Source organism: Rhineura floridana, chromosome 9, assembly GCF_030035675.1.
Source record: "Rhineura floridana isolate rRhiFlo1 chromosome 9, rRhiFlo1.hap2, whole genome shotgun sequence".
NCBI classification, from domain to species: domain Eukaryota; kingdom Metazoa; phylum Chordata; class Lepidosauria; order Squamata; family Rhineuridae; genus Rhineura; species Rhineura floridana.
Window position 1 is genome coordinate 117,827,318 of NC_084488.1, and position 24,026 is coordinate 117,851,343.

General features: G+C 44.6%; 2 protein-coding genes across 8 annotated transcripts in view; one reads left to right on the forward strand and one right to left on the reverse strand.

The window, feature by feature from the left end:
* CTNNA2 (catenin alpha 2) overlaps positions 1 to 24,026 on the reverse strand; it is an 810,025-nt gene that overhangs the window by 287,605 nt on the left and 498,394 nt on the right. The gene's annotated exons all lie outside the window — the stretch shown is intronic.
* On the forward strand, positions 4,909 to 6,526 carry LRRTM1 (leucine rich repeat transmembrane neuronal 1). Its single transcript, XM_061584858.1, has one exon. It carries the CDS (start codon positions 4,909 to 4,911, stop codon positions 6,475 to 6,477), a length of 1,569 nt encoding a protein of 522 aa, XP_061440842.1. The 3' UTR covers positions 6,478 to 6,526.

Sequence of the window (24,026 nt, forward strand, 5' to 3'; positions counted from 1 at the left end):
AGAGTTTGGAATAGGGGGGTGTCCAGTTGAATTTAGCTGGTGATATGTCGGTGTAAATTCTCCATCTTGGCACAGTCAGCTGAGCCAAGGCTGGAGCAAGACCCCCCCAAATGGGTGTTCCAGGTAAAGCAAGAGCATGGCGCAGGGTGGGGAGAGGGAACATACCCCTAATTCTAACCTCCAAATCAGCTTGGTCACAAGACCCAGCAACCTACCAGATATTGCTGCCCTAGGCTCCTACTGGGAGGAAGGGTGGGTCATAAATCGAATAAATAAATAAATAAATAAAATGCTATGCTGGCAAAAAAGGGGGTGTAAGGCAAACTCTATTTTAAGGGCTTATTTTCACTTTCCAAGCTTGAACCAGCTCAGCCGGCAGTAGCCTGGTTTCTGAACAGGGTTTGGAATATGGGTACAGTACACCAGCTTCCTATAATCTGGATTGCTGTTAGGCAGTTTGGATTACAGGCAGTTTGGTCCTGAGAGACATCACTTTCATGTCAAGGGAATTTTCTGTTAAATGATTGATCTTCTACGTCTCACAAGTATCACAGGGGGATTTGTAGAGACAACTTATGCCCAAGGTCTTTTCCACAGTTCTTCTCTTGTTCACAAATCATCCTTTGAGAGTGAAAATCCAGGACACTCACTAGTACTGAGTGCAGAAGGAGAGAGTAAGGAGGAATGATTAACTCAAAATCACCCTTTGAGATCATGGCTGAACAGGAATTTGGAAACTCAACACTCTACACATTATCGGTTATCACCTTTTCAATGAGGCACCAGCATGAGAAGACACACCCATGCCTACCTGTCCCTCTTTTAACATGATCCAGGATACCTGAGAGTGTTGGTTCCCTTGGAGGGCGTCCCAAGACAAGAGCCCCAATTTACTTGAATTCTATATTTGTTTTCATTGTATTTCTATTGTTGCCCATCTTGGGTCATTTTTGCAAATGCCCTCTGCCCACCTTTGCACACTAAGGCTGCAAGACTGTGCATGCATACCTGGGAGTAAACCCTATTGAGCACACTGGGACTTACTACTCAGTAGATGCACACAACTGTGTTATAAAAACATTGATTCTGCACTGTTTAAAATGAACGTTTACTCTTTTACTTTAAGAACAGGTTCAGAGGGCAACAAGGATGATCAGGGGACTGGAAACAAAGCCCTATGAAGAGAGACTGAAAGAACTGGGCATGTTATGCCTGGAGAAGAGAAGACTGAGGGGAGATATGAAAGCACTCTTCAAGTACATGAAAGGTTGTCACATGGAGGAGGGCCGGGATCTCTTCTCGATCGACCCAGAGTGCAGGACACGGAATAATGGGCTCAAGTTGCAGGAAACCAGATTTTGACTGAACATCAGGAAAAACTTTTTGTTAGAGCGGTACAACTATGGAACTAATAGCCTAGGGAGATGGTGGGCTCTCTAACACTGGAGGCATTCAAGAGGCAGCTGGACAGCCATCTGTCGGGAATGCTTTGATTTGGATTTGCATTGAGCAAGGGGTTGCACTTGATGGCCTTATAGGCCCCTTCCAACTCTACTATTCTATGATTCTATGAAAGTTTGCTGCATCCAGGAAATGGGTCATGGGTATAGGGTAGAACACATGCTTTGCATGCAAAAGCTCCCTTGACTGTCTGTCATCTCCAGGTAGGGCTAGGAAACCCTCCTTGTCTGAAACCTTGGAGAGCCACTACTCAGACTAGACAATACTGAGCTAGAGGAACCCATGGTCTGATTGTGTACGCAGCTGGTTATATTCCAAGGTTTTCAGCCATTTCTCTCTCTTTTTCAGCACATATCAGCATCCCACATCTTTAAAGAAATCAGAAGTTGATGTGAGGGAAAAAGGTTGTTGTAATGGTATAACTGATCTCTCAACTGCACCCTCTCTCTCTCTCTCTCTCTCCCTTTGTCATACACACACACAGAAAACTACTACTACTACTACTACTACTACTACTACATGCATAGTAGTAGTAGTCTTGAAAAGAAGGCAACTTTCCATTTGTAGAGGACAGTCAAAATCCTTTGAGAAGCAAGATAATTGATTCCTGTATCCATGAAAATCTGTGGTTCCAAAGCTTCCACAACTGCTGTCCCTTAAGCAATCTTGTTTACCCTCATCTAGGCTACAGAGAGTTACTGTCCAGTGCATCTGTGCAGCCTTTGGCAATAGATTTTACAGCCCCCCCCCCCGCCGCCTGCCTGCCTGCCTTCTACAACTCCCCTGCTGGTTTTGTATACGCTACTGCCAAGTGGATCAGCAGCAGACAACCACCTGAGCAAGGAAGAAAGAGGCAGGGGGAGGAGTCTGAGTCTACCCTTCCCCCCCAAAAAAGTGAAAGGGATGCACTCATGATTCAGATTTTACATTTTGCTTAAGCATCCATGTATGTATGTTAAAAGGCATGAGAACAAAATGTGGAAAAGGGCAGAGTGAGCTTTGGAAAAACAAAACAAAACCAAGCTTTGAATTTACACTCTTGGCCAGTCTCTACGTCTTTGGCAAGATTTTCCACAGATTATGTATAGGGGGATTTTCCTTGGAATGGAAATGGAGATGCCAATTCATTTTACTTCTCTCTTTTCTCCTTGATGCTGAAGGCATGCATCATATTCAAATAAATTCAGAAAATTTCAATCAATACTAGTCAAAGTGAACAGGATGCCCACAGTCTCACCCTCCTTAGTGCAGCAGCTCTTGAGGGAATACCCTCTTTTATGACCTGGCACGCCTATTTTATAGGACACCTCTATAATGTGTCAGTTGTGCCAGGATGAAGAATTCAGGTATCAAAATAGTAAGCCTTGAAGTGCCTGCTCCGAAAATACTGACAGCCGGCAGACTTTCAGGTGTGTTTGCAAAAAAAATGGACACAAAAATGGGTAGTATTTCCCTGGCAACAGAGCAGTACTTCTTCCCCAAGTCACTAAGGGATGCAAAGAGCGGCTGTCAACAATGGCCAAAAAATTCCCATACCTAATAATGGCTGAAAATTAACAGGCAGTCATTTCTTAGATTATTGAACAAAACAGCAGCACAGTCTTAGAAAGCTGGGAGTCTGTTACACACACACACATACACACATTAAACTGCATGGTAGATTCACAAATGCAGCATTCTAAATGCATGCTTAACGTTTGCTGAACGCTGAAGCATAGAATACTATGTTTTCCTGTCTCAAAGATGGCATTAGTAAGAGCATATGCTAAACACGTTCCATATCTATTATGAATTGCAGTTGGGTAAGGAGCCCCCAAAGTATTCAATCTCACATGAACCCGGCCATGGTTATAACAGCCTCACTGTGGCTTCTGCAAGAAAAGAAACAGCGTTCAAGAGCTTCTCTCCCCGAAACACCCGCTTCGAAATTAGAAACGAAACAGCGCACCCAACGCACAGCCCTCTCCCTAAAGAATGCCTCAGAGAAAAGAAAAGAAAAAGTCAAAACCTCCTCTCAAGCAACCGAGTGTAATCCAAAGGTTGCAATTTGGACAGATCCCTCCTGCAAACCAAGAAGCCGGCCACATTTCCACCCATCCCAATCTGCATCCCTGTAGAGCCTGATGCGCTGGGACCCTTCAAACAACGAGTGGGGTGGGGTGGGGGAGAAAGGACATCTAATCTCGTCGCTTCCTTAAGAAATGCCTTGTCGCTGCAGCTGTCCATTGGTGTATGCGTGCATGTGCGTGTGCGCGCTTGAGCCAAGGCGAGATCAGCTTAGAGTATTTTCCATTTCATCAGAGAACATATATCCCTTTACTGGTTCACTAAAATGTTGGTTTTATGCCCACCCCTTTTCCCATTTGCCCATGCCTGCGAAGCACGGCGCAGGCATACAGTCACGAAGAGCTTACGACACGCAGCGAGCGCTAGGTGCCTCTGCACGCTGTAGCTACATACTGCTCGGCTGGAAGGAAGGGATCCTTGCCGTCTCGCTCTCGCTGCCTGCTCTAAGCATCTTCCAACCAGCCAAGAGAACCAGGAATGGGAAATAAAGCCATCTTGAAGCCGGTCCGGTCGGTGGACGAACTGTCAGCTGTGTCAGTGGAGTAAAAAGGTGGCTGTCGCTCGCGTCTGCAGTGATGGGCACGAAAGGGACGGTCAAGTCCCGGGGAGCTGTGAAGGAAAGAGTTTTGGAAGGGGCTTATTTTCGTTCATCTTTTATTTGACTCCCTCCTCCTCTCTCACTCCCCACGTCACAGTATTAACTGCAGAGGGGGAAAAGGACAGAGGGGGAGAGAGAGAGAAAGGAAAGGAAGATCAACCCTTGTGCCCATACTTCCGAAACTTGAAGGTCCGGGGAGTCAGCTTAAAAATAAGGGAGGACAAAACAAAAAGCGAGCTGGACATGCCTCTCGCCCTTTGAGACGGAGCAAAGTGAGACATTGTGAGCCTGCCAGCCGCACTGAAAGCTGAAAGAGAGAGAATTTGTAGCAACAGAGAGCTCTTTTTTAGCCCTGCATATAATTAAGTCCAAACACAAAGGAAGCTGCTGAATGGAGGTTGTCACTCTCTGGAAAAGGGTGGGTAAGGCACTTTTTAATTTCATTCTTTCGTGAAGAGAGGGATTTTTTTTAAAAAAAATTGTTCTTTTCTATCCTGCGGCATCTAAAATGGACAAAATCCCTGGTACCTTTTGAATGCCTCTGAACTTGAATGCTGTACAGATGTTTGCATGCTGTGTTTTTTAAAACAACAACAACAACAACAGCAACAAAACCCCCAAGGGTGCAATACTTGGCCCGATGATTCCCTTATTTGTGCTCCCCCCCACCCCCTTGCCCCCTGCCTTACATACAATATGAGGTAGAATTCGCACGCAAAAGAAAACCGACGAACAAAAGATTCAATGGACATTCTCGAGCGCCTTTGGGGATATTCTTGCTAATGGATTTCCTTCTTATTGGTGTCTGTTTAAACTGGCTGCGGAGGAAGCCCCCAGGGTTGATCCTGTGCACACTGGGTGTCTGTTTCAAAATGCTTCCAGCTGTGAATAGCGGGTGCCCGCAGCTCTGCCGGTGCGAGGGCAGGCTTTTGTACTGCGAGGCGCTGAATCTCACGGAGATGCCGCACAACCTGTCGGGCGTGATGGGCTTGTCGTTGCGGTACAACAGCCTTTCTGAGCTGCATGATGGACAGTTCACAGGGTTCATGCAACTCACGTGGCTCTATCTGGATCACAATCACATTTGCTCAGTGGAGGAAAATGCCTTTCAAAAGCTGCGGAGAGTTAAGGAACTCACTCTGAGTTCCAACAAAATCACTCAGCTGCTCAACACCACCTTCCGGCCCATGCCCAACTTGCGCAGTGTGGATTTATCCTACAACAACCTGCAGGCTCTGGAGCCAACCCTGTTTCATGGGTTACGGAAGCTGACGACGTTGCACATGCGGTCCAACGCCATCCAGTTTGTGCCCGTCCGAATCTTCCAAGACTGCCGCAGCCTGAAATTTCTGGACATAGGATACAATCAGTTGAAAAGCCTGGCTCGAAACTCTTTTGCGGGCTTGTTCAAACTCACCGAGCTGCACCTTGAGCACAACGACTTGGTGAAAGTGAACTTGGCCCATTTCCCAAGGCTCATCTCCTTGCACTCCCTCTGCCTACGCAGGAATAAAGTTACTATTGTGGTAAACACCTTGGACTGGACTTGGAAATTAGAAAAAATGGACCTCTCGGGCAACGAGATTGAATATATCGAGCCTCATGTTTTTGAAAGTGTACCTCACCTCCAGTCCCTTCAGCTGGATTCCAACCTGCTCACCTACATTCACCCGAGAATCCTCAGCTCCTGGAAGTCCCTCATTAGCATCAGCCTTTCTGCAAATGTCTGGGATTGTGGACGTAACATTTGCGCCTTGGCCTCTTGGCTGAGCAACTTTAAAGGCCGCTATGACAGCAACCTGCTCTGCGCCACCCCTGAATACGCACAGGGCGAGGATGTCTTAGATGCAGTGTACGCTTTTCACTTATGTGAAGATGCAACAGACCCAACGACTGACATGAGCCTACTGTCTGCTGTGGCAAACAACAGTGGCCAAATGTTCAGCTACAGCCCTGCCACACTAAACTACGATGTGCAGGATACCGAAGGGGACAGAACGACAAATGCTGCCACAGTAACTATGCCTAACGAGAACACCGAGCATGCTGTCCAGATTCACAAGGTGGTCACGGGGACCATGGCCCTGATCTTCTCCTTCCTCATAGTGGTTTTGGTGTTGTACGTTTCATGGAAGTGTTTCCCTGCCAGCCTTAGGCAAATGAGACAGTGTTTTGTGACACAGCGTAGAAAGCAGAAACAAAAACAAACCATGCATCAAATGGCTGCTATGTCAGCCCAGGAGTATTATGTTGATTACAAGCCCAACCACATTGAAGGCGCTCTGGTGATCATTAATGAGTATGGATCCTGTACTTGCCACCAGCAGCCAGCAAGGGAATGTGAGGTGTGATTTAATTCTTTTCCAGTGGGGGATTTAACACAGTGTGCAACCAAATAGCAATGGGCAACTAAAAGGACAGTTGGATGAGGGTTGACTTTTGCTTACCAATGCCCTTCTTTGCTGAAATTGTTAAAAAAAAGAGGAGCTGTCCAAAAAAAAAAAGACTTGATATTTTAGCTTTATTGTGGCTTAAAACCTTCAAGACATTCAGCTTTCAAAAAGAAATAAGGTATTTCACATAACAGCTCTCTTTAGAGATCTGTCAATATTCAGAAAAAAATCTGAGTGTAAAAAAAGTACCAATTATTGATTTTTTTTGTAAAACTACAACAAAGATATGTTTAAAATAAAAGCAAAATAGCATTTACAGTTTTTACAGACTGGTTTACATTATCTGGTTTGTATGTGTGTGTGTGTGTGTATATATATATATATATATATATATATATATATATATATATATATATATATATATTTATAGAGAGAAGGGGAGCATGGATTTTATCTCTCTTGCTCCTATAGAGCTGAGCTACAAAACCTTGGCTCCAAATAAGCCACAAAGAAGCAGGCATTTAAATTAAACTGATGGCGTCATGGTTTGAAAATTCTTTGGATACTTGTGGCTGGTTTGCACCATGCTGCTGATGAATTTAAAAACATGACACTGAAATGTATTTTTCCCCTCCTATATGTGCTACCTGTATATCCTCTATGAGGGGTTGGTCTGACTGGGAAAGCCTCATATTCTAGCAGCTGCTGGGTCACTTTGTCAACACTGCAGAGGGCTTAGAAGCACATCTTCCCTGGAAGTTGCTTTAACACACATACACAGCCACTCTGTCATCTGGCATCAAAAAGGTCCCCATCACATTATCTCAATTGGTGGGACAGGGATGGGGAGGGGATCCCAGATTCCTCAAAGGCTTATTTCAGATCTCCTACTATCCCAAACTCATAGTTTCATGGAGTAGTCCCCAGGAAGTAAGGATAACTACAGCGAACCAGTGAAAGGTGAGAGGGAGGCACAGACTCATTTGCAGGGGCAAAAGCTCTGTGTGTGTGGCCCAGGACTAAAATCCTCAGTATCATGCAGCAAGATACCTTTGGACCCAGAATGGTTAGAATATACCTTGGGTTGCCATGGGAAGCCCCTAGAAGAAGAAAAGAAAATTATAAAAAGTAGCCCATCCCTAGGTGGCCAGGCCTTATTAGTCACTGTGCTGGAGAGAGAAAAAGGGAGAGAGAGGAAAGCATGCTTTGAGCATCTGCTGCTAATAGCTGATGTGGATGCCATTAAGGACAATCAGAAAAACTTGCTAACAAAGCCACTTCATTGCTTTATTTCTGTACCCTTCTAAAAATGACTGTATTGTGATCCCTCTCCCTAGATTGTTTTGAATTTGTTACCCCCAGGTCTATGTCCACAATCCACTATGTGCTCTTTTAAATAATTACATGGGCCCACACATCCACCTGTGGATTTTTCTGTTCTTTCTTTCTTAAAATGCAAAATCAGATAGGTGCAGATTTCTATCATCATATAGCTTACCATTTGAGTAAAATGAATGGATGGGAGTTTCCCCCCCCCAATTAAAACCCCACAACACGCGGTTTGCCTGTATTTCATGAGTAGCTGAGACAGAAGCAAATGTCACAGAGTTATCTTACATTTAATTAACTCAAAATGTCATTGCTTTGAAGCAAATAAATGTATGGAGACAGCTAACACCTGCTTGAAAAAGCAAAAATAAAGTGTGCGTGTGTGTGTGGGGGGGAAGAGATCCACAAAATGCAAACAGAGCAATTGACTGAGCCAGACTCCCCCTGCCAACTCAACCCGTCCCTCCCCTGCATAGCTGTTGCAGGAAAAGGCTCTGTCTTGCAAAACAGAAGCTTATCAGGAGAGCTTATTTCACAAATTCCTTCTCCTGTCAGGAAAAAAAAAATGGTCTCAGCCTTTGAAGAATGAATGTGTCTAGTCAACTCCCACAAGACTGACATAGCACAACCTAAACTGAACTACAGAGCCCCCAGCTGATGGATATGACTCCTTTAAGTTAGAACGGTATTCTTCACTGTAAAGCTCTACCCCAAACTGAAAGTGCTTATTCCAAACACTGTTAAGACTTTAGCTAAAGGATTTTGGCATTTAGTAGGATGGTTAGAGGCAGCCTCCTACTGAAGCAGAGGTGGCATTGTACTCTCATACCTTCTTTGAGAACTAATCCATATTTTCTGCAATGCTAAGTTAAGAGGAAATCATGCACACTCTTGTTGCTCATGACATCCTTCCTTGAATTGTGCTTGGTGAAGATCTTGAGAACATAGGTCTCAGGTGTCCCATAAATCATATGCAACTTCGGTGCAAGGGGAAACAACATTGTCACCCCCAACAATATGTGTGTGTGTGTGTATTGTTGGGGGTGACAATGTTGTTTCCCCATTTTTCATAGATATGTATGGTTGTGTAGAATTGTATGGTTTTGCGTTAAGGACATAAAAAGATGGGACTTAGGGACTCTGAAAGAGCTTGATCAGGAACTGGCTGCACCTATGCAGACAGTTTTGAAGCACTAGTTTTCCTGAGGTAACATCACAACTGGGCAGAACTAAGCAAAATCGTGTTGCTCCTAACTAAGGTTGCTACTGCAAGATTTTATTTTAATTAAAAGTCAGCCTTTTGCAATCTATCCATTCCTCTGCTAAGTTGGCAGCTTAAGCCAATTCTATAATGTAGTTCTATAATCTAGTTCTGGAAGGTGAAGTGCTTTCCAGACTGCACACTTTTGTTATAATTGTGCTTAAAGAAACAATTGTATTGACACTTGCTTTTGGGTGCTTCTCCAAAAGTGGTGGGAGATGGGTAAAGCAAAAATAAAATGCAAAATGGGATAAATGGAAAATCCCAAATGCATGGGACAAATGCAAGAGTAACCTAGTAACCCTACCCCAAAAAAGAGAACTATCCAGTACTACGCCATGGGCTACGCCCAACCCAATGAAAGTTAGCCCAATAAATAAATGAATAATTGCAGCTCCAAAGGGCAAACATTAATTTCCTGCAGGCCAAATAGGATTGCAGTCATTTCTACCTTTATTCCAGGCTGCTGTCAGGGATCTGATTAAACACCACTGCATTTAAAGTGCATGTGTAGCAGTAGCAACAGGAGAAAGAGCTTTCTGGTGAGCTCTTTCCAATTCTCAGATTGGTCTAACCAACTGCAGCAACTAAAAATCATGTTTTCTTTCACCAATTAAATCAGTGGTAAGGCAGCCCTCTCCCAACAAAAAGCCCTACCTCTTAGGAGGCTTCCTAGTACACAACCAATCCTGATGGCACAGTTCTTATCTATTAAAAAACCACTGTATACACATGCACATTCATGCAAGCACACACACTGTTACACTTTAGGGGGCTGCTACAGTGTGGAGCTCTGAATGATTTATCTTCAGGTTTCTCCCTTCCGTACTACAGGAGGGATGTGAGGAAACAAATATCACAAAATCGGTGGTAACATATCACATTCTGCATGAGTTTTGCATCTAGAAAATGCATGATTCACTGATCGAGGATCCAAATGTTATCCTTTCCAGAAGGGGTGAAAGGTACTGCAGGGGTCTCTAAGCAAGTGGGAAGAATGTTGTGCATGGTAATTGCAGCAAGTGCCATCTTCCCTATTGTGGGCTAAGGAAGAGAACCCAATTCCCAATGAAAGAGAGAAATTTAGAAATATATTCCTCAAATTGTAAGCTCCCGAAGAGCAAGCAAGAGTGCTCAGTAAGGATGGGAAGGATTTCCTTTCGCTCTGAGGGAAAAATAGAAGTTGCTTCTGAGAATATGTTCCTTCATTGCCCGAGGAAAGGGATGTAACCCCCCCTCAGCTTACATGAAATGCCTGATTGTCATAAATGGGAGCAATGCCGGGACAGAAATGTATTCAAGGGGGGAAATGGGAGGAAGAAATCAGGGAAGCTGAGTGGGTGTGATACCCACACACCAGTCAAGGTCCATAGAAAACAGTACAGAGATGCTAAATCTGTGTGTGTGGGGGAATGCATCTCAGGCAGGTGGGAGCGGGGAAGAAAGGATTTATACAAAGTAAGAGTAGAGATGAAAGGGCAACACAATACAAAAATAGCACATATTGTTTGCAAGAGAGAGAATGAAAAATTAGAACGTGATGGAATGCTGTGACAGGGCCTTTTATTTATTTATTTTCAGAATATGTTTGTCCTTAGCAGTATGGACCTGCTGTAGAACAGAGTAGGGAGATTCAGAAGTACACAACTCATGTTACACTATGAATAAGTGGAGAAAACTGTTTCATGTTGCACTTAAAGGCAACCCTACCTAATTAATTTGCACTTTCCAAAACAATATGCAAATTAAACACAGCCGTGCTTCCAAATTTGTTCTCCAGGTTGTTTTTATTTTTTAATTCAGTTCTCCAGCCAAGTAATCTGTATAAAAATGCATATACGAAAGTGTGCATACAAACGTGCATATTTGTGAAAATTAACACACAAGGATGTATTATGTTTGGGGAAATTGCTTTGCAAAAATGAATATTAGGCAAAGTTGCATAAACAAGTGTCTATACTAGGAGAAAGTTGCCCTAAAATGCTGGTGAATTTTCATGAGAATTTTTTTTTAAAAAAAGAATCACAAACTGATCTGGAAATGTAGAGAACAGAATTTAAGATTGAGAAACGGAGAACAGAAATTCTCAGCTTCTTCCACCTTTACATAACATTAATCATAAATGTATTTAACTGCCCCAAGTTCTTCCTGCAGAAGACCCCCAAGTTACCACTCCAAGCTACAATTCTCAGGGGCCTCTAAAGAAAACCCTGACACAGCTGCCAAACTAGCCTTCTCACTATCAGCCCTTTCCACTGGCGGAGGGGCAGAGACACATAATTTTCTTATTCCTCAAAATGTTTTTAAACGATATTCCTAGATCCCTCTCCTCCTTTTATCAGCAACATCAATCATGGTGCGTTTCATTTGTACCAGCAGCAGAATCTCCCCACCCTCAAGAGTTCAGCAATGATACCAAAGCCAGTTTGAATTGTAATACTTCTATGATATGACAGTTTTAAATTAGGGCCACCAAAATGAGGAACTAAAGAGCAACTTGAAACCATAAAAAAGATACAAACACATTAAATAAATCTATAATTATTGCAACAAGGATGACTTGTTTCCTGCTACTTTTGTCTCCCCTCTCTCTAGGATGTAAAACACTTGCTATTTATTCAGTAGTAGTGGTAGTAGTAGTAGTAGTAGAAAACTAACCATTGCTCTGAATTGGGGGGAGGGAAGATCACTGAAAATACATTGAGACTCAAGCTAGAGAGCAACAAAGCTTCCTTTGTGTCAGCAGGCTCTGGACTCAGGCACACTCTTAGGACCAGTTTACTGAAGCCAAAGTAGCAAATTTGCAATATATTTGCAATATATATATATATTTAAAATATATTTAAAAAGCCAGTTTTCTTTTTTTCTTCCACAGATGATTTATCAACAGGCCACAAGATTTCTTATTACCCATTCTTGTCCAGTCCTGACCATATGCATACCTACTCTATTGTTAAGAAGTTGAGCTTTCAGGCTAAAAAAGCTCTATACACACACCCCTTTCTCAAGCCTGCAGTTCATTCATTTATTTGTTTAGTCAGTTCTGTTTTGCTGGTGGTCTGGGGGGGGGGGGAAGGCAGCAATCTAAAGGTTAATGTTTCGTGTAATTCCTGGTGTGCAGCTGGAGCACCCACTTATTCCAGACAAGTATTCAGAGTGGTTTGGGGTTTGTTTGCTATGCTTTGCACAATCAAAAGATGCCCAAAGGTTCCTTTGCTGCAACCTAGACGCCTGGTGGTGGGAAGAAGAAGAGAGAATGCAGCCTGGTCTTGAAATTTGGCTAGAAAAGCAGCAAATGAAACGACACAATGTTCTGGCAAGACCAAAAACACACACCACGTAATTGGGTGGGTGGGTGTGAAAAACCCAAATGAATGCAGAAGAACACTGCATTTTCTTTAAAAAAATAATGGAGCTGTGTCTGGCCTTATAATGAATGCATTTGTTGTAAAACCTGGTGAGTCTCTCCAAGTTACATGCAGTTTCTTCTTCTGCTCTCTCTCTCTTATTAAGAGGATCCTGCCATTTTTGGTATTCAAGAACACACAGTCTCCCTTTCCTCACTGCTTAGACCAATTTTTCTTCTTGTTCTTGTTCTCTAGTATCGATCATCCATAACACTCTTATTTCAAGGGGAGGGAAATGGGAAACAGTAGACATGCTTTTTCGTTTCCTCTCTTTAATTTATTTGATGAATAAATGAAAGGCAAGGTATCAAAAGGAGAAAGGAGATGTAGGGTATGGATGAGCTTAACATGATCTGACGCAGGAGGAGGGAAAAAAGAAAGAAAAGCACTCCAGCCACTTGCACCCTTAAGACCCACAGACTGGAATGGAAGTGTGAGTGTGTCCTTAAACTCCCCCCCCAATGAGGCACAAAACTGCTTAAGACTGGATGGATTGTGGCCATTACAGTTGATGTGCACATGGACATTAGCTAAGGATAAGATGAATGGACACACACACACACAGAGAGAGCAATACATATCTTTATTATTTATTTGGACTGCCTTCAAGTCGATCCCATCTTATGGCGACCCTATGAATAGGGTTTTAATGGTAAGCGGTATTCAGAGCAGAGCTTGGAAAAGTTACTTTTTTGAACTACATCTCCCATCAGCCCCAGCCAGCACCATGCTGGCTGGGGCTGATGGGAGTTGTAGTTCAAAAAAGTAACTTTTCCAAGCTCTGATTCAGAGGAGGTGCACCATTGCCTTCCTCTGAGGCTGAGAGGCAATGACTGGCCCAAGGTCACCCAGTGAGCTTCATGGCTGTGTGGGGATTCAAACCCTGGTCTCCCAGGTCGTAGTCCAACACTCTAACCACCGCACCACACGGCTCACATATCTTACACAGTAGTATTAATCATCATAATTAATGACCTAGGAGCGCCGGTGTATTGCAGTGCTTCAAACTAAGACTGAAGCAAAATGGCCACTTCACAGTTCTGTTTTGGGGCATGCAACAGAGTGACCCCCTTGCAAATGGGCTCAGGCATCTGCCACGGCGCATCTCCGTGTTGCCCAAGGCCCTAAGGAACTGGACAGTGTTGCCACTTCCCTATGATGGTGGGAAATGGGTGATCTTGGGTCAGCCACTGCCTTTCAGCCTAACCTACCTCACAGAATTGCTGTGGAATTAAATGAGGAGGGAGAGAACCATATATGCCACCTTGAGCCCCTTGGAGAAAATGTTGGATATACAGTAAATGCTAATCTAATGCTAATGCTAATAATAATACTGCATTGGAAGATGAAGAACGTCCCTGGTTTCCTAATCACATTGAGTTTTCCTGTGTTGCAGGAGATACAGTGCCTGTGATCATGGTGAGGCTTTTATCATCATCATCATCACTATTACTACTACTACTACATAAACAAAACCACTCATCAAGACAATACGACTGGTTGCATAGTGTTGTGACATCATCTTCTCACTAAGCAAACCCTGATTGTCTAGGAGTGTGCAGGGAGGATTGAAACAAAATGGCACCAGGAGAGGTACAGAGAAGTGCCACACTATGGCTATGAATTGTATGGGGGAGGCAGAAGAGAGATGCAGAGGGATGCATTCCCCCACTCCCAGAGGATATCCAAATCCTCCTCCAAATCCTCTTTTCCATCTGACCAATCTGCTCTGCTTTAGTTAAGACAATAATATGTGACCCAGGAAGTCTTTAATTCAAATAACATTGCAAGAAGCCACCTTCTCTTCCTCAGCCCTCCCCTCTGTCTGAAGAATGGGAATAACGACACTGGCACACATTACAAAACAGGCCACACATCTTGATCAAATAAAAAGAAGAGTTTTAGTCTATCAACAAATCAACTGATGTTTACAAATTTCACATACGGCTGATGACATTGTCAAAGAAGAGTATTTCTTTCAGTAGATAACGTTACATATAGGGCTGTGCAAAGGTCCCTCCCCGCTTCCAAGGAAGGTGGGGTTGGAAAAAGAGGGGGCATTTTGGAGGGCATAAGATGAAGATCAGGTGGCATTTGGGAGGGGTGGCATTTGTACTTACACTTTAAGTAACAAAGTGGGAGCTACTTAATCCTCCCTTTTCTTGCCCTTTAAAAGTACTGCTGTGCCTCAGCTAAATGTCCATTAGCAACACTCATCATGTGAGCTTTGGGGATGGGGCTGCAGTGTCCCTGGGAAGATGATCCATGATGATGCTGCATTGTTCCCAGGCATTGCCAGGTGTGTCGGGGGGGGAAAGATTGCTGTCCCCATGGGTGGCCATCTGTTCCCCATGTAATACCCTGGGAACACTGTCACCCTCTCTCAAAGGTACACTCCCACCATCCAACCTAGTTACAGATGCAATAACCCTGTATGCAAATACACCAGTGGTGGCTGGTGGCTCCATGTCAGTGGGGCAGTGGAACCCTCCCTGGGTTTTAGTCCAAACTTTCAGTACCTTGGATATCACCTTCTAGATCCGTATCAATCAAGATTTAAACCTAGTTTCAGAAGCAAATCCGGAGAAGATTCCACTGCCTCACTGACATGGAGCTACCAGCCACCACTGAAAAACACATACATGCATACAGGAGTTAGAGTCCTTATATGACCCCTTGGTTCTCATTAGCAGATCAACGAATCATTGGCAATTTTGTCTCATGATATAAGCAAATAATACACAGTGCCTTGCAAAAGTAATCAGACCCCTGACCAATGCTCTCATATTACTGAATTACAAATGGTATATTATAATTTCGTTCTGTATGATATTTTATTTTGAAACACTGAAACTCAAAATCAATTATTGTAAGGTGACACTGGTTTTATGTCGGGAAATGTTTGTAAGAAATGTTTGTAAGAAAAACTGAAATGTTGCTTGCCTCATCTTCGGTGTCCCATCTTTGGGCCTGGCCTGAGTACATGGTGGTGGACCAGCTCAGAGTACTCTTGAAGGAAGCTGCTCTTCTAGATCCGTATCAATCAAGATTTAAACCTAGTTTCAGAAGCAAAATTGCTTTGGTGGCCTTGGTTGACAATCTGTATTTAGAGGCTGACAGAACAAGAGTTGCTTTGTTGAGTCTTTTGGAAATCTCAGCAGCTTTTGATACAGTAGATCGGGTGGAAGGCCTGTGCCCCTCTAGATGTTGCTGGACTATAACACACATTGTCCCTAACCATTGGCCATGCTGGGTGAAACTCATGGGAGTTGGGGTCCACCAACGCCTGACAGGCCACAGGTTAGCCACCGCTGCAATAGATCAATCCTTAACTGCCTAGGGAGGATGGGTACTGAAAACACTATTGAAATCTCCGATTCTTCAGATGGGCTACATTAACATGAAACTGGGACTTACACCTTCCCTTTAATGACATTACAAAGATCTGAAGCAAAATACAATGCCAGATGTAACAGGTTGGTAACTAGCTAAGTGTGTTATCTATCCCCCTTCCCATCTTAATGAAGATGGCACAGTATCAAATTATGCTTGACTGATGCCATTACTGAGTAGGCACAGAACCCCCCTTGTTTACATATTTTGCCCCTCTGTGCTCATTTTCAAGACGTGGTGTTCTGTTCTCTTTCTTCCCCCTCCCTCAAACAGGCAAGCTGTGTATCTGCAGAGTTTAACAACAGAAGACCTCCAATTGTTTTCCCAATAAAGTCCCTGACAAGAAATATACGTGTGTGTATGAAGCTGGTCGAGAGAGGGCTTATCCAATTAAGCTCTTCAGCCTCATTGGAACAATTCTGCTCTCTTTATGCTCTAAATGGTTACTAAGGGAGGTCTTGCAGGGAGGGGGAGGAGGAGAAAACCTCTTACTTGATATAGAGCTCTGATTGGACACATTGAAAAAAAACAGGCAAGGGAGAGATGAGCGTTAAGCCTGATCCATTTATATAGCTTCCCTGCTCTCCCACAATCTTCAAATTAGTCCTGCAAACATTTCTACCCAAAATTTTACCCTAGAAGTGACTGGTCAACCAGATGATGTGTAGGGACTAAGAGACCAAGATTTAAGACATTTCAACAGGGCCGACGCCAGAGACCAGCCAGGTCGGGTCCTGGGTGAGAGTCCCTGTGGCCCAGAGGGCCCCCTGGAGGGCCCTTCCTTAGGGTGGGAGGGCAGCGTTCCTGTTCCGCTGCAGCATTGCGTCCCGAGACGAGGTGGGTGGGATGCATGGGCAGGTACTGCAGGCCCATGTCAGGCTAGTGCCCAAGAGCCCAGTCATGCCTGACGCTGGCCCTGCATTTCAAAGATATCCCACCCATGAAACTCACTTTAAGAAAATTGTTATGTATCAATTCCTGTGATCTAACACTGGCCAGGATGAATATGGCTTCTGGAGACATAGTGATGGGAGGAGTTGTAAGCACAATCATCTAAACATCATAGTTAAAACATTCTTTAATGGGGGAAGGGCAGAAAACATTTGGCAACCCATGAACCATAATATAATAATATAATAATAATAATAAACTTTATTTCTACCCCGCCCTTTTTCCAATAGGACTCAGAGCGGCTTACAACTAAAAACAACACCATTAAAACATACAGAGTATATTATTAAAAAAGAATTAAACTATGAGAAAAATTAAAACCATAAAATATAGGTTAAAAACAGCAGACAATTTAAAATAATAAAATCATATAATGTAATCACCAAACCTATGACACTTAATCCCGGTCGTTCTCTATCCCAAATGCCCGTTGAAATAAAACAGTCTTTACTTGTCGCCGAAAGACGGCAAGGAGGGAGCTGATCGCACCTCACTCGGAAGTGAGTTCCACAGCCTAGGGGCGGCCACTGAAAAGGCCCTATCTTGTGTCCGCGTCATATGTGCTTGCGAAGGTGTGGGGAACACAAGAAGGGCCTCACCTGAAGATCTCAAATCCCAGACAGGTTCATGTAGGGAGATACGATCTGTCAAATAGTCTGGACCTGAGCCGTATAGGGCTTTGTAGGTCAAAACCAGCACTTTGAATTGTGACCAGAAACAAATTGGCAGCCAGTGGAGCTGTTGTAACAGGGGAGCTGTATGGTCCCTGTAACCAGCCCCGGTTAGCACTCTGGCTGCAGCTCTTTGTACCAATTTAAGTTTCCGAACAGTCTTCAAAGGCAGCCCCATGTAGAGCGCGTTACAGTAGTCTAAGCGGGATGTAACCAAGGCATGCATCACCCTAGTCAGATCAGGTAGCTCCAGGAACGGGCGCAGCTGGCGCACCAGTTTTAATTGGGCAAATGCGCTCCTGGATACAGCAGCAATCTGGGCCTCCAAATTCAAAGCTGAGTCCAGGAGTACACCCAAACTGCGAACCTGAGACTTCAGGGGGAGTGCGACCCCATCCAGCACCGGTTGAATCCCTATTCCCTGATCTGCCCTCCGACTGACCAGGAGTACCTCTGTTTTGTCAGGATTTAATCTCAACTTGTTTGCCCTCATCCAGTCCATCACTGATGCCAGACACTGGTTTAGGGCCTGTACGGCTTCCTTGGCTTCAGGTGGAAAAGAGAAATAGAGTGTCATCAGCATACTGATGGCACCGAACCCCAAAACCCCAGACAACCTCTCCCAGCGGTTTCATGTAGATGTTGAATAACATGGGGGACAAAACGGAACCCTGAGGGACCCCATAGGACAATGGCCAAGGAGTCCCCCAGTATCACTTTCTGGGTTCGGTCCTCCAGGAAAGATTGGAAACACTGTAACACAGTGCCCCCAAGTCCCATCTCGGCAAGGCGGCCCAGAAGGATACCATGATCGATGGTATCGAAAGCTGCTGAGAGGTCCAGTAGAACCAGCAGAGACACACTTCCCCTGTCCAGTTCTCTGCGTAGGTCATCCACCAAGGCGACCAAAGCTGTCTCTGTCCCATAGCCAGGCCTGAAACCAGATTGAAATGGATCCAGATAATCCGTATCATCCAGGAATCTCTGGAGTTGGGCGACCACCACACGCTCTATTATCTTGCTTAAAAATGGAATATTGGAGACTGGCCGGTAGTTACCTAGTAAAGAGGGATCCAGGGAGGGCTTTTTCAGCAGTGGTCTTATAACTTCCTCCTTTAAGCATGATGGAATTCTGCCTTGTTGTAGAGAGGCATTAACTACTCCCCTGACCCAATCAACCAGTCCCTCTCTGGTACTTCTAATGAGCCAGGAAGGGCAAGGGTCCACTACACACGTGGTGGCACGCGCCGCTCCAAGGATCTTGTCCACATCCTCGGATAGAACAAGTTGAAAAGAATCCATTTTAATTGGACAAACAGGCGCCGAAGTTACATCCTCAGAGACTGTATCAATTTTAGCGTCCAAGTCACAGTGAATCTGAGCGACTTTGTCTGCAAAGTGCCGTGCAAATTCTTGACAGCGGTCTGCTGAGTGGTCAGAATTACCCTCACGGGGGCTGGAACTTAAGAGCTCCCTAACCACTCGAAACAGTTCCGCTGGACAGCTCCCAGCAGACGCAATGGAGGCCGAGAAGAAAGATTTCTTCTTAGCCCGTACTGCCTCAGAGTAGGCCTTCAAATAGGCTCTAGCCCGAGATCGATCAGCTTCACTCCGAGTCTTCCGCCAACGTCGCTCTAGTCCCCATCTGACACGCTTCATCACCACCAGCTCCTTGGAAAACCATGGAGCCAGTTTGGCTCCACTCCGAAAGAGGGGACGCTCGGGAGCGATCGTGTCCACCGCCCTGGTCATTTCTCTATTCCAGAGATCAACCAGGGCTTCGACAGAATCGCCTGCCAAGGTGACAGGAAAATCTCCAAGAGCCATCAGGAAACCATCTGGATCCATCAGCCTCTTGGGACGGACCATTCTAATCGGTCCCCCACCCCTGCAGAGGCTCTGAGTCCCAGTGAATCTAAACCTGACCAGGTAGTGATCTGTCCATGACAACGGAACCACTGCAAGTTCTTCCACACCAAGATCACCGTCATCCCGACCAACACAGAAAACAAGGTCGAGGGTGTGACCAGCAACATGAGTGGGGCCAGATACTACTTGGGACAGACCCATGGTTGTCATGGAGGCCATGAAGTCCTGAGCCACTCCCAACAGAGCAGTCTCAGCGTGGATGTTGAAGTCACCCAATACCACAAGCCGAGGGGACTCCAACACCAACCCCGAGACTACCCCGGCTAGCTCAGGTAGGGAGACTGTGGAGCAGCGGGGTGGGCGGTACACCAACAGAATCCCTATTCTGTCCTGGCCACCTAACTTCAAGTACACACACTCAAACCCTGAGGACTGTGGGAGAGGGCACCTGGTCAGGGGGATAGTATCACGATAGACCACTGCGACCCCACCTCCCCATCCCCCAGGTCTTGGCTGCTGTTGTACTGAAAAACCAGGTGGACAAAGCTGGGAGAGATTAACCCCCCCAGGTTCATCCAACCAGGTTTCCGTAATATAGGCCAGGTCAGCATGCTCATCGAGGACCAAATCCTGAATGAGCATCGATTTTCCATTCACCAACCTGGCATTCACCAGCAGCAGTTTTAACCCAGAGGCACTGTCACTGAGGCCATCCAGGTTGTTTGAGCTGGAAGACAGCTTGGGGGTTATCAACAGTCGGTTACACTCTACCCTCCCATGATAGCATGGCTGTCTCCCTACTTTGTATCTCCCTCTGCCTTCAGCAACATTAATGGCAGCCCCTTGGATTCCCTCCTTCACCCCATGGATCCCCTCCTTTGCCCACTTATCCACAAACTTAAATGACCGTTTTAAACCAGGGGAGTGTGTCAGAGGCAGTCAGGGAGAAGGAAAGGTATGTGTCAGCCTACAAACATTAGGGGGAGAACACTTCAGAGGAGCTAGCGAAATTAACGGAACCGGTCCTCGACAACTAGCTGACGACCCCTGTTCTGTATTCTCCAAGTCAGACCAAGATGAGTCGAAACTGGTGTTCAAAGATGCCCTATGAGAACAGACACTAGACAGGGTAGGGGTGGAATGAGCAGTCTCAATATAGTTCTCAGATGAAAAAGGATTAGTCAAGTTCGTAAGGGTAGTTTTCAAGGATGACAGCTGTGATAGGATCTCACGTTGTTCCTGTTCGGGAAGCGCACCAAAGCTGTCAATGAGCAGGAGTTCTTCGGGATAAAAATTCCTGGAGCCGAGGATCAACACACTCTCAAGATGGCTCTCTCTGCCTTGCTCGGCCCTGAAGTTCAGAGATCCTATATTATCTGGGCCAGAGTTAACTGCTGTTGATTTCAGGGGTAAGTTAAAATGAGGCATGGAGACTCCTATATTGGACTTCTCCGATCTTAAAATTGAAGAGGCAGAGCATTCCCTCATGCTACGTGTGACCAAAGGCACGGGAGGAGAAACGTCTCTAAAGTGTCTTTTAACCTCTATTCCTTTGCCTAGAAACACCTCCTTACACGAGTAAACAAAGTCCACAATAGAGGCTGAGGCAAACGTTACCAGGGCACGGGCCGTGTTTGAATTGTAAAAAAGATATTCAATCTTCAAGAATGCGTCAAGTTTCAAGGAAGACTTGACCATAGAGGACAGTCACTTCAATAGGTGTATTTTGCGATCCCTCTGTGACAGCCAACCGTATGGTTTGGGGTAGTTGGTAAAAACCAAAACCCTATCTTCTAGCTGGAGGCACCACCTTTTACTTTCCAGAGTTGGTGGCTGCAAGTCCTCTTTATACTCACAATCTTCCGCTTTACTTAGAGAACCATCGCCCCTTATCATCAGTTGCCGGGTTAACTGGTGTCCAAGGGAAGGTGTTGCAATATCACCTATAGGCAAAGCTTCAGGGCTAGGGTGCAAGGGGGTTCGGTCTTGAGCAGTCTTAATAATTTTGGCTTTGTTGTTTCTAGTGTTCACCTGCTCTGATTGACCAGTCTCCTCACGTTCCAATAATTTGAAAAGTTTATTAAAATTCATGGGCTGCCTGCAGTCCTCTGGGTTCCCCATTCCCCACTTCCTCGCTTACCTCTACGGATACTTCCAGGCTGAGGATCAGCGACTCAGGTCCCAATCTCAGCCTTGAAAGTATAGAGTTGAGGAAGTAAGAAAGAAAGAGTTACTCTCTTCCCCACGTCTTTCCTCGTCTCTACGGATTTTTTCCAGGTTAAGCTTGGAAAAGTTACTTTTTTGAACTACAAGTCCCATCAGCCCAATCCAGTGGCCATGCTGGCTGGGGCTGATGGGAGTTGTAGTTTAAAAAAGTAACTTTCCCAAGCTCTGGTTAAGAATTAGCAGCACATTGAACAAAGAGGGACATGAACAAGTGAGCAACTATGCAAGTTGCCTGCCTGTGCCATCTAAGGAGGAGAGAATCTGGCAGGAGAAAAGCAGACTGGTGGTAACGAGTGGAGGACGAGGTGTTCCCAGGCATTGTACCAGGAGGAGGGCACGTGGGTAGCACTGATGAATGAAGAGAAGGGGGGCAGAGACAGAGAGGAAAAGAGAGAAAGAATAAAGGGGTATCCCCACTTGCTTTGGCTTTGTCAGCTACCGATGTGTAGCTCCTGAGCACTTTCCTTCATGAGAAAGTGACCCCATGACCTCAAAAAAATTGCTCACACCTGTACTGTATAGACCTTTGGCCTGCTCTAAAATGGCTTTTCTTAAGATCACAGAGTTTATTTCATGGTCAAGCAAGAATTAAATCCTCCACCAGCTAGCTGAGGTTAAAATGTAATTATTCACACAAAACTACCTGCTAAGGCCTTGCCTGAACTTAGATTTGAACTCGAAACCTCATGAACTGCTATAAGAGATTGTACGTGAGGTTGGTTTTTGTTTTGTTTTGTTTTTAAAAAAACACTTTAGCAACTGTCTTTTCTGTGATTCACATCAACAGCTCAAGCTTGTGCGGAACAAGAGCTAAACTGTGCTCTCTGAAGGAAACCTGATTGTGTCTGTACTTCAGCTGGCAATCTGGCTTACTAAGAGAGCTGCATTAAAATAAAAATGGTAATAAAAATGTTTTTACACTTGGGACTCTTTTTTTAAAGACTAAGCTTGGCTTACTACTAAAGTTTATTGTGATGGGAAATGTCCTTCCCTGATCCAGACTATTCCCCAAAGCAATTTTCCAACAGCAAACATACCTTCCTGGCCTCTGCCAATGGGGTTTCAACCCCCTTGCTAAAGAGGTCACTCAATACCAAACATTTGCTCCACTTTCATGTAAATGTTATAATGGTGTTAGATGCCATTTGCTTGGTTTTACAGTCTCATAAACATTCTTAAGCTAACCCCCCCCCACAGGTTTTTACTCCAGCCCTTGAACAAACAGTTACAACCAAAAGGAAAATTTCCACAGTTCAAATACTGTGACTTTTTCTTGTCAACAATGTCCTCATTAACAAGTAGAGATAAACCAATTAACTACAGGAAACTCTAGCAAGCACTTCAAATGAATCAAAGCCACAGGCACAAGCTATGCTAAATGGTGTTTCTGCTGCCGAAACTAGCAGCCACAAGTCTAAATCTCTAGCAGAACTTCTCCAGGTCCAGAGATCATGATGTTTGCTAGGGATGGGGGAGAAATTTGGGTCAGTGTGCATTTAAATGTGAACGTAACTTAATTCACACCTCCCAAAACAGTATGTGAACTGAAACACAACTATCCTTCAAAGTTCATACTTCTGAATTTTGCAATGCAGTTCTCCAGCCAAGTAATATGTTCAAAAATGCAATTACTAGGGTGAAATGTACCTAAAATGCATATATTCATTAAAGTAACATACAAAAATACATATTAGTGAATATTTCTCTCAAATCTATATGGCAAAATTGCATTACAATGTACATGTTAGGAGAGGTTTGCACTCAAATGCTGGTGAATTTTCATTAGGGTTTTTTTTTAAAAAAATCAGAAACTGATATGGAAATGTGAAGACATTAAAGACTGGAAAAATAAGAAAGAGAGAAATTGAAACTGACAGATTTGCCCATCACTAGTGTTTGCCCACCTGTTGCTAGGGGTGGCTAATATGGCAAAGAATGACTGGGGAAATGTAGAACAGTGATTTGATGTTATGCAGGATTCTATTAGGTTTTATTTGCAGGGGCCACCACACTTTTAATACGGGGTTCTGGGCTGCGTCCATAGATCACAAGTGTTGCCAACTCCTTTCCTGAGAGAGGTCCCTGTGCCCTTTACAGCTGAATGATAAGAAGAACTCCAACAGATGAAGCTTTGCTTATATTGATGCTGCAAGACAATCAAAATGCTTGGGGAGGGGATTTCCCTCTGTCAGGTGATGAGTTGGCAGCTCCAGGAAGATGCCTTATACTGAGTCAGACCATTGGTCCATCTACCTCAGGACTGTCCACACTGACTGGCAGCAGCTCTCCAGAGTTTTAGGCAGGGAGTCTCTTCCCAGCCATACCTGGAGATGGTGGGGACTGAATCTGGGATCTTCTGCACTCAAGACATAGATTCTCTACCACTGAGCTATGACCCTT

Bases quoted from the DNA above. Each gene is read 5' to 3' on its own strand.
- LRRTM1 (XM_061584858.1), top strand. From the start codon at position 4,909: ATGGATTTCCTTCTTATTGGTGTCTGTTTAAACTGGCTGCGGAGGAAG.